Source organism: Monodelphis domestica, chromosome 1 (assembly GCF_027887165.1).
Source record: "Monodelphis domestica isolate mMonDom1 chromosome 1, mMonDom1.pri, whole genome shotgun sequence".
Lineage (NCBI taxonomy): Eukaryota > Metazoa > Chordata > Mammalia > Didelphimorphia > Didelphidae > Monodelphis > Monodelphis domestica.
In genome coordinates, this window is record NC_077227.1 from 547,726,963 (window position 1) to 547,736,688 (window position 9,726).

The following is a 9,726-nucleotide window of genomic DNA, read 5'->3' on the forward strand; positions in this document are numbered from 1 at the left end:
AAACTACCTGATCACATAATTTCCCAAGGCCTTCTGGTGAAATGAATAATTTAATCATCCGAAATACCAACCTTGAAAAGAATTCTCTCCTTTTTTTCATTTTCTTCTTGAAGTTCAAAATGAAGGATTTTGTTGGTCCATTTGTAACTAGAGAATGTGTGATGGGGAGGAAAAATGGACCAATAGAGTGGTATGACAATAATAGCAGGAACATGGATAATAGAGGAACAAAGAGACACTCACTCAAAGGAATTTGTTTTGGGAGTAATTTTTTTTTCTTCCTGAAATCCAAGTTTGAAGCATAGCAAAGTTGTTTCCTTTCGGGGCAATTCAAGCCCAGCAGGCATACAGAAATAAAAAGTGATTTTTTCAAACCATCGACAGTAATTTTTGCAAAAAGGAAGAAAGGGTTCTTCCCCCCCCCCCCCCAGTAACCAGAAGGAAGCTAGTCAACTGTAGCCCCCACTGCCAATATCTGTGAGTAACTATTGTAACATTTTAAAATTCCATCTTACAGCTTAGAGACCGCCAAGGGCTTTTTTTCCCCTCGTATTGGGAACAATTCTGAGCGACATCTACACAATTAACATTTTGACTAAAGTAAAAAAGATATTAAAACTTTACTTCAGAAACTGCAACCTGAGAAACATTTTTCTTTTCCTTCTACACCCAGAACATTCTCCTAGGCTAAGATGAAAGATGCCCTGCTTGGCTAAAACTCTTCCCTTCTGAAGTGTCAACACTGATATTGGAAATAGCTCTCGCATTTACAGCTGTACGTGTTATCGGATGATAGTTGGAGACTGTAGCATTAATAATTTTACTTTATAAACAAGTGGTGACTCTGCCAGACCGTGCTCGAGATTAAATAGTGGGAGCCCTTCCTCACACATTCTCCTTGTCAAATTCACAGATGAAATACATGGTGATGTGGCAGGCCACATCGTTCCAGCCCCCGGAGGCCACCATCTCAACACAGTCCTCCTCGTCGTAGGCGTTGTTGGGTTCTCCATTCCGCCATTTGTTAAAGGTCTGCATGGGGGATCGGTCGGAGTACACGAAAGTGCCCTCTCTTTCCAGGTCGTTGATTCCAATGAAAACGCGAGTGAGGCCGGCTTGATTGATGTAAGAGGCAAGCAGGCCATTGGAAGCCTCATCCTTGGGCATGCCCAGGTTCCCTCCTCGGCCGTGGCAGTACAGCTGGGCATCCGTGTATCTTTTCTCCTCCTTCACCAGCAGATAGATCTTATTATCTGTCTCGCGCACACCAGCGACAGCTGCGGGGGAGGGCAGTGCTGAAAAGTGAGCACTCGCATTTCTATAAACAAACTTAATGCACACCACAAAAAGAAAATAGACACAGACAGCAAAGAGGATAACATAGCAACATTACTGAAGAGCAATTTTATCTTGGTGAGGGGAGGAAAAAATGCAGAAGGGAAGGGGTGGGGGGGACATGGACGTGAACATACCATTTTTAATGAATTTTAACTCGGTTGTCAGCTGAGCCACCTGGTTGTCCATCTCACCAATGGCCTTTCGGAGTTGGCTACACTCGCAAGGTATGCCTGCGGAGACCAGGAGTCGGCTCATCAAACCGAACACGACAAAAAACTAAGAAGACAAGTATTCCCCACTTCTAAGAGCTTCTAGGATAGACAGAGGGAAGCTGAAACCATCCTCAAATCCAAAACCATCATTTTATAGACAAAGAGACCGAGAGCCTCAGGGACTAAACTAGTCAGTGAGATGGAATGAGAATTCATGCTCCTCAGTGCTTGTCTACTGCTCCTGTAATAATCACCAGGCATAGGGAATGGAGATCTAGAGCTCAGAAGTTTCACATTCCTGAGTTCAGATGCTTAGTGGTTGTGTGACGCTGAGCAAGTCATTTAACCCTGTTTGCCTCAGCTTCCCCATCTGTAAAATGAGCTGGAGAAGGAAATGGCAAACCACTCCAGTAGCTTTGCCAAGAAAATCCCAACTAGGGTCATGGGGTGTTAGACACAACTGAACAACAACTAATCACAGATTAAATAAAGGTGGAAGGGAAACCTTAAAAGTCATTAAGTCTGACCCTCTTATCTTATAGATGAGGAATCTGAGGTCCTCAGAGGTTAACTAACTTGCTCAGGTTCAACCAGGCAATTACAATACAGTGTACCAGGCTAAGCATGTTACAATTATTATCTCACTTGATCTTCACAACAGCCCTAGGAGACAGGCACAATTATTAATCACATTTTACAGATGAGGAAACCGAGGCAAATAGAAGTTAAGTGACTTGATCTAGGTCATACAACTAGTAAGTATCTAAGGCTGAATTTGAACTCAGGTCTTCTTGATTCCAGGTTCAGTGTTCTATGCATCATGGTGCCACCCACCTGCCTCTTTGCACTATACCAAGATGTATTTTCAAGTCTCTGGGGGAGGTGATAGACTATGTGTGGGGAATAATACATTTCCTGCTAGGCTCATTTGATGTGTTGATTAGTTTTGCTGAGCTATTTTTTCCCTATTTCTATGGCTCTCCAAGTGGAGGATGGGAAATGAATATTAAGAAATGAAAATAAGGTAAAAACCAGAGATACCAACAAAATCATTTTTTTTTTCATTGTCTCTGAGAAGAATTTGGAATCTTCCGTGGTAATCTGTTCTGGACATTTAGTGGAGGTTGGAATGGGAAGGGGAATAGAGGGTGGAAGTGAAATTTCCTTGCACTTCATCTAATTCCTTCCAGCTACATTATTGTTTTATGTTTTCTAAAGGGGAGTAGACGGGGCTGACATGGAAAACCCCTATTCAAACTCCATGAAGTAGTCACTCATCTATCCATTTGTAGAATATCTGAGGCTTTATTTGGTCAAGCCTAGCCTTGCATTCCATACAAAACAAGGCTTCCCCTCTACAGCATACTTAATAGGAAATCTGAGTTAAAGTTGAAAAGAACCCTAGAGGTCCTAGTATATCCCACACATGGGATTATAGAGCTAGAACAGGAAAGATCTTCAGAGATGAGGACCCCAAGGTTCATAGACATTAAGTGACTTTTCCAGGGTCACACAGCTATGAATTGCTAGAGGCAAGATCAGAATGCTAGTTCTGCCCTCTGACACTATGCTGAGCCAATCCAATTACTCCTCCATGAGGCAGACTTTCAAATATGTGTGCATGTGTGCATGTGCATGTGTGCGTGTGTGTAAACCCTTTCCTTCCATCTTAGAATCAACACTTCCCAGGCAGAAGCATGGTAAGGGCTAGGCAATGGGGATTAAGTGACTTGCCCAGGGTACACAGCTAGGAAGTTTCTGAGGCTAAATTTGAACCTACAACCTCCTATCTCTAAGCCTGGCTCTCAACCTGCTGAGCCACCCAGCTGCCCCCCAAATATATATTTTAAACCCTTACCTTCTGTTTTAGAATCATTTCTAAGGCAGATCAGTTAGAACAGGTTCCAAGATAAAAGAGTAGTAAAGGCTAGGCAATTGGGGTTGGATAAGTGACATGCCCAAGGTCACCAAGCTAGGAAATCGTAGAGGCCCAAGTTGAACCAAAACCTCCTATCTCTACCTCCTGGCTCTCTATCCACTGAGTCATCTAACTACTCCCAAGTGTTTTTTAAATATCCATCATGTCCCAATCAAGTATATTTTCTTAGTTTATCATCCCCATTTCCCTCAAATCTTCCTCATTATAATAGCCAGAGTTCATTAAATGCTTTAAGATTTGTAAAGAGATTTACGTTATAATATCTCATATGCAGAGTTTCAAGTGCCTTCAAAATCTAGTCACCTTCTTCTAAAGACACTACAATTTGTCAGTGTCCCAAGGCAGAGCACAGTGGGACCATCAATCAAACAATGAGCCAATAAACATCTATCAAATGCCTACTGTGTGCCAGGCACCATACTAAGCAATAGGGATACAAAAAGAGGCAATAGACAGTCTTTGTCCTCAGTTACAGCCCCTTGTTACTTGTTATAGCCCCTGTGTCACTTCACTGACTTATTTTAAATTTATATCAACTAAAACTCTCTCTGTCTGTCTCCTGTCCTACACCCCATCTCTATCTTTTGGGCTCAGGCTTTCCTCTCTGTTTCTAACTCTTTCTGTCTCTCCCTCTCCCTCTTTTTCTGTTCCTATGTCTGTGTGTGTGTGTGCCTCTCAGTCTCTGTCTCTGTCTCTCTGTCTCTTTTTCTCTGTCTCTGCTTCTGTCTTTCTCTGTCTCTGTCTCTCTCTGTCTCTGTCTTTCTGTCTTTGTCACTCTGTCTCTCCCTCTCTCTTCCTCTCTTTCTGTTTCTTTTTCTGTCTTTCTCCCTGTTTCAGTCTCTCTGTCTTTCTGTCTTTGCCACTCTCTTCTTCTCTTTCTGTCTTTCTCTCTGTTTCTGTCTCTACCTCTATCTCACTATTTCTGTCTGTCTGTCTGACTCTCTATCTATCTATCTCTCTGCCTCTCTTTCTGCTTCTGCTTCTCTTCTCTCTCTGTCTGTCTTATTAACCTAAATTCAGGATTCCACATTAATCCCTATTAAGTTCCACCTTTCCAGCTTCTGCTTATCTTCTGAACTGTCAAGTCCTTTTTGTATCCTACCTCTATTAATCAGTGTACTTGCTATCCCTCCCAACTTAGTGTCAGAAGCATTCATGTCACTCCTTCCACACAATAGTTTCTTTTTATATTTGAATTTTGGAATTTTTTTTAATTCTGAAAATTTCTCTGAGGCACTTGCGATGGTCCTGATGCTTGCAGTATAACATGGCTCTCAGGAGAAGACCCCATCAGAGAGGACCTAGAGATTTAAAGATTTATTTCCTCATCTTCCTTCCAAACTTTCTGATCCCAAAGTAGCCTGACCAGTCCTCCCCCCACTATTAAAATGGGATCCTCTGAGGAACAAAAAGCTCCTTTTTTCCATTTATAAGATCCTCCTCTCCCTAGAGACTCAGAGCTGTCTCAGGATTTATTCTATAGTGATTCTGATTTGTGGAGCATCCATAGATATAGGCCAGTTAATAACACTCTCATTTTTGCAACTGTCTTTTAACTGAAGGAGACTTGAATAAGAGAATCACATACAAAATAAAACAACACTTCACATGGCTGTGGTAAATCCTATTGAGAGAGTATGGTATAATGTATAGATTATTAGACTTTGTCAGGAAGATCTGGGTTCAAATCTTGTATCGGATTCTCATCTGTATGACCATGGACAAGTCATTTAACTTCTATTACCTTCAGTTTCTTCAAGTGTAAGATGGTACTAATGATATGAAAGTGCCTCCCTTTGTTGTGAACATCATTTCAGATACTGTTAATAAAGCATATTGGCAGACTTTATAGTGCTATACGTGTTGTTATTGTCCTTGTTCCTCCTTTGATGTTTTGCTTCATTTTTTTAACAAAGATTCTTTTTTTTCCCCCTTCTATATCCAATGACTCTCTTTTCCCCAGGGCACAACTCAATTTTTGTTGTTTTTTAGTCATTCAGTCATATCTAACTCTTTGTAATTTCATGAACTTATCTTTGGAGTTTTCTTCACAAAGAGACCAGAATGGTTTGTCAGTTCCCTCTCCAGTGTGTCCTCATCTTACAGATTAGGAACAGAGACAAATAATAGGTTAAGTGACTTGTTCAGGGTCACACTGTTCACAGGTGTCTGAGGCTAAATTTGAACTCAGGTCTTCCTGACCCAGCGTTCCATCCACAGCACCAGCTAGCTGCCCATTTCATTGCTCAGAGGTTATTTATTTGAATAAGATTTTCTTGGCAAAGATATTGGAGGGGTTTGCCATTTCCTTGTCCAGCTCATTTTACAGATGAGGATCTGAGTCAAACCAGGTTGTGACTTGCCCAGGGTCACACAACTAGCAAATATGTGAGGCTGGATTTGAACTCAGGAAGATGATACAGAAGGTAAGGGTTTTCTCATCTGTAAAATGGGAGTAAGAATACTTCCATTACCTACCTGAAAGGGACATTTAGTGTTGGCAGGATCCAAAGAGATAATGCAGGTAACATGCCTTAAAATGTGTAAACCATTTTACAAATATATACTATGTGTTTTGTGACTTCCAACAATTCACACTTGGAGATCTCGACCAATTGTGCCTATGGCATTACTTAGAGCTCATTGCTGACAGCACAGGATTAGGCTCATGTCACATAGTCAATCAACTTCCTGAGGGGCTCCCAACCAAGAGTCCATCCAGATTCCCAGCTTCATATTTGACCCTGCAGCTTCTCCCCCACACATCCTGCTACCAGCTCCAGGCAAATACCAGCACAGACCTTTTCTAGAGTTCCTTAAGCTGTTGGCCTAAGCAGCAGCATAAGGGGAAAACTGAGCAGAGAGGAGAGGGAATGTGGTTTTCCAGTTGCAGCACTGAACTTGGAGTGAGAAAGACCCAGATTCGAATCCTATGTCAGCCACTTCCTAGCCACATTGACACTGGGTAAGTCACTTAATTTCTCTGTGCCTCAGTTTCCTCATCTATAAAAATAAGGGAATTAGACTCCACAGCCTCTAAAATCCCTGTCAATTCTGAAATCCATGATGCTATATCAGAACTAATTCTTCATTTCTACAAATATCTATTAATTGCCTATTATACGCTAGGCAGCAAAAAAAAAAAAGGAGATGATCCCTACCCTTGAAGGATTAACATATGGGATATGTTATATATCCCCATTATAGATATATAGTTATATAGAGATATGACATATGAACAAATCAATACAGGGCAAGATATGAAAAGCTAAGGAAGATGGAGAAGGGTGGGAGCCAAAGGTACTATAACTGGGCCAGCTAGGTAGCACAGTGGCTAGAGTGCCAGGCTTGAATCTGGCCCCTGAAACTTCTTCGTTAAATGACCCTGGGCAAGTCACAACCCCCACTTGACTAGCCCATGCCACTCTTCTGTCTTAGAATTGATACTAAAGAAGGTAAGGATTAAAAAAAAAAAGATAGAGGGCCACAACAGATTGTGTGTAAAAGAAAGAGGAAGAGACAGAGAGAAACAGACAGACAGAGAAAAAGAGGGAGGGAGAGACAGAAAGAGACAGAAAGACAGACAGAGTCAGAAAAAAGACAGAGAAACAGAGAAAGAGGGAGGGGAGGGAGAGACAGAAAGAGAACAGAAAGACAGAGAAAGAGGAAGGGAGGGAGACAGAGAGAGAGAGAGAGAGAAAGACAGTCAGAAGGACACAGGGGAGAGAGGGAGGGGAGGGGAGGGAAAGAGACAGAGACAAAGAGTGGGGGAGAGACAGACAAAAAGAAAGGGAGGGAGAGAGAGAAAGAGAGACAGAGAAGAGGGAGAGAGGGAGAGACAATGAGAGGCAGTGAATAGAGACAGTGAGAGAAAGAGAGAGAGAGAGAGAGAGAGAGAGAGAGAGAAGAGAGAGAGAGAGAGACAGAGAGAGGAGAGAGAGAGAGAGAGAGAGAGAGAGAGAGAGAGAGAGAGAGACAGAGACAGATACAGAGAGAGAGAGAGAGAGAGAGAGAGAGAGGTTGAATCTGAAGACAATCCTAAAAAAAGGGGCTCCCAAGCAATTGGTAAGTTTTGACAGCAATCCTGAGGCACATGCATGGCTGAATTTCATTATTTCATAATCACATCTCATAAATCAAGCCTTTAAAAGTGGTCACTGAAAGGAAAAAGAAGGGTCTAGATATTCAGTGAAAGAAATGCTTATTAACTATCTTACTACCACACCACACACTATGCCATACATGCTTTTCTCCCTCTCAGGGGAAAACCTGGTTCTACCTCTAGGTCTCCTGCTGCTAGTTCCCTGCCCTCTCCTTGTCCTCTCAAGTGAATTTACCTCTCCCTTTCTAGCACCCGTTTCTGTGATGTCTTCTCTCCATTAGAATGCAATCCCTGAAGGCAGGAACTGTTTTCTGTTTCTGTTTCTTGCTTCCTTTCTATCCCTTAGTACTTAATGCTTGTATGGTATATGGTAAGTAATTAATAGATGTTTTCATCTCTATCCATCTATTTATCTAAGGACTGCATCAGGTACTGTGCTCTGTTCTGGGGAGAAAAGCATAAAAATTGCCTGGTCACTGCATCACCTCACCCCACCCCTACTCCAGTTAACATTCCACTAGGGAGAATGGACAGTGTAAACATTTGCAAAGCAGGAAGTAATGGGGATAAAGGAAAGATCCCCCTAAAAAAGGGTCTAGGAAATTTTGAGAATTTTTGGAGGAAAAAGAGAGTTTCTCTTTCTTCTGGGAAGGTGGTTTCTAAAGAAAGTGATCTCCAGTGGAAAGGAAGGAAAGGAGAAGGGAGCAACCCACTCAGAGATGCCTGTTAAAATCTCCCTAATGAAATCCTTCTGAAATCCATGAACAAAATGAAAGGAATTCATTCATCTTCTCATTTGTCATAGTCAAAATAAGGTAATAATTGCAAAGGAAGATGGAACAATTCCACTGATACTATATCATGTTAAAAACAATTTGATATGATCAGTTACGGTGCTGCCCTGTATAACCAGGAAAGTGCAATTTAGTTCTCTACACTGCCTCTTTTCAAGCTTTTAAAAAATTACTATGTAGGGGGACTGATTTTTTTCAGAGATGGATTTTTAAGTAAATTGTTTTTCATCCCCTGAATGCTTACCTGGTTCTCCATTAGGGCCTGGTGGTCCTACATCTCCCATCTCTCCCTTTTCACCTATGAAAGGAAAAGAAAGAGCTTTGTCAGCATACCAAATGGGTCACACGTTTCATTAGTTAAGAAACTTCATGGTTGGAATAGTTATTGAATCTTTCATGTTTAATGCCCCAGAGTTTCTCCCAAGACCCCATCTCTGTCTGCCATATAACAACAGGGAGTCGCTATGTTCTGTAAATTGCTCTTGCTTTGGGCTTTATTAACAGTATATTTGAAGTAATGCACATTTTGGGATTTTCAGCAATAGTGAATGATCATTCCTTAAACTAGTTCTGTAAAATTAAGTGCATTTCATCTAACACTTCACAGACATTACCTCCTGAATCCTTAACATCATGAATGATTCTGAACTCCTTTCCCCTACTTCCCTCCTTTATAGAATGGGAATTCAAAAATGGCAGCATGGGTAGGCAGTGTGAGACAATGGAAAGAACAAATGATTTCGTTTCAAATCCTAGTTCTCCTTCCTATTACCAGTAGAGCCTGGTCAAACCACCATAATAATAAAAAACAATAGCTAACATTTATATCACACTTGCTATGTTCTAGGCATTGTGTTAAGTGCTTTATAATTTTATCTCATTAAATTCTCATAACAACTATGGGAGATAGGAGCTATTATTGTTCTCATTTTCTAAATAAAGAAACTGAGGAAAACAGAGATTAAGTACTCTCCTATGGTCACATAGCTAATAAGTGTCTGAAACCAGGTTTTAATTCAGGTTTTCCTGACTCCAGGTCCAGTGCCCTATCTACTGAGCCACTTAGCTACCTTATATACTTCTTTGAACCTCAGTTTCCCTATCTATAAAATGAAGGGTTTGTCTGCATGATCTCTAGGGTTCATTCCCCTCTAAATCTATGGTCTTATGCTCTTTAAATCTGGAAGAAACATTAGCAAAGAAACTTATTAGGGAGAAAGAGTTTAAGTGATTTATACAAGGTCATAGAGGGAGTTAGCTAGAACCCAGATTTCCAGATGCTTAAAGGCCTAGCCTTTTTTCCTCTATAAGGAGATAGCTACAAACTTTCATTTTCATTCC

The 9,726-nt window shown here is 41.1% G+C and overlaps 1 protein-coding gene across 2 annotated transcripts in view; it reads right to left on the reverse strand.

Moving 5' to 3' along the window:
* Positions 1 to 252: 252 nt before the first annotated feature.
* The window catches only part of COLEC11 (collectin subfamily member 11), a 75,518-nt gene continuing 66,044 nt past the window's right edge, over positions 253 to 9,726 (reverse strand). Inside the window, exons 5-7 of one of the 2 annotated variants that reach the window (XM_007476182.3) lie at positions 8,630 to 8,683; positions 1,473 to 1,568; positions 253 to 1,295 (exon numbers count right to left, since the gene is read on the reverse strand). In XM_007476182.3, coding sequence (XP_007476244.1) covers positions 886 to 1,295; positions 1,473 to 1,568; positions 8,630 to 8,683 — 560 coding nt within the window. In that variant the 3' untranslated portion in view covers positions 253 to 885. The remainder of the gene's footprint in view (positions 1,296 to 1,472; positions 1,569 to 8,629; positions 8,684 to 9,726) is intronic. The other variant, XM_001372152.5, reaches the window with a different exon arrangement.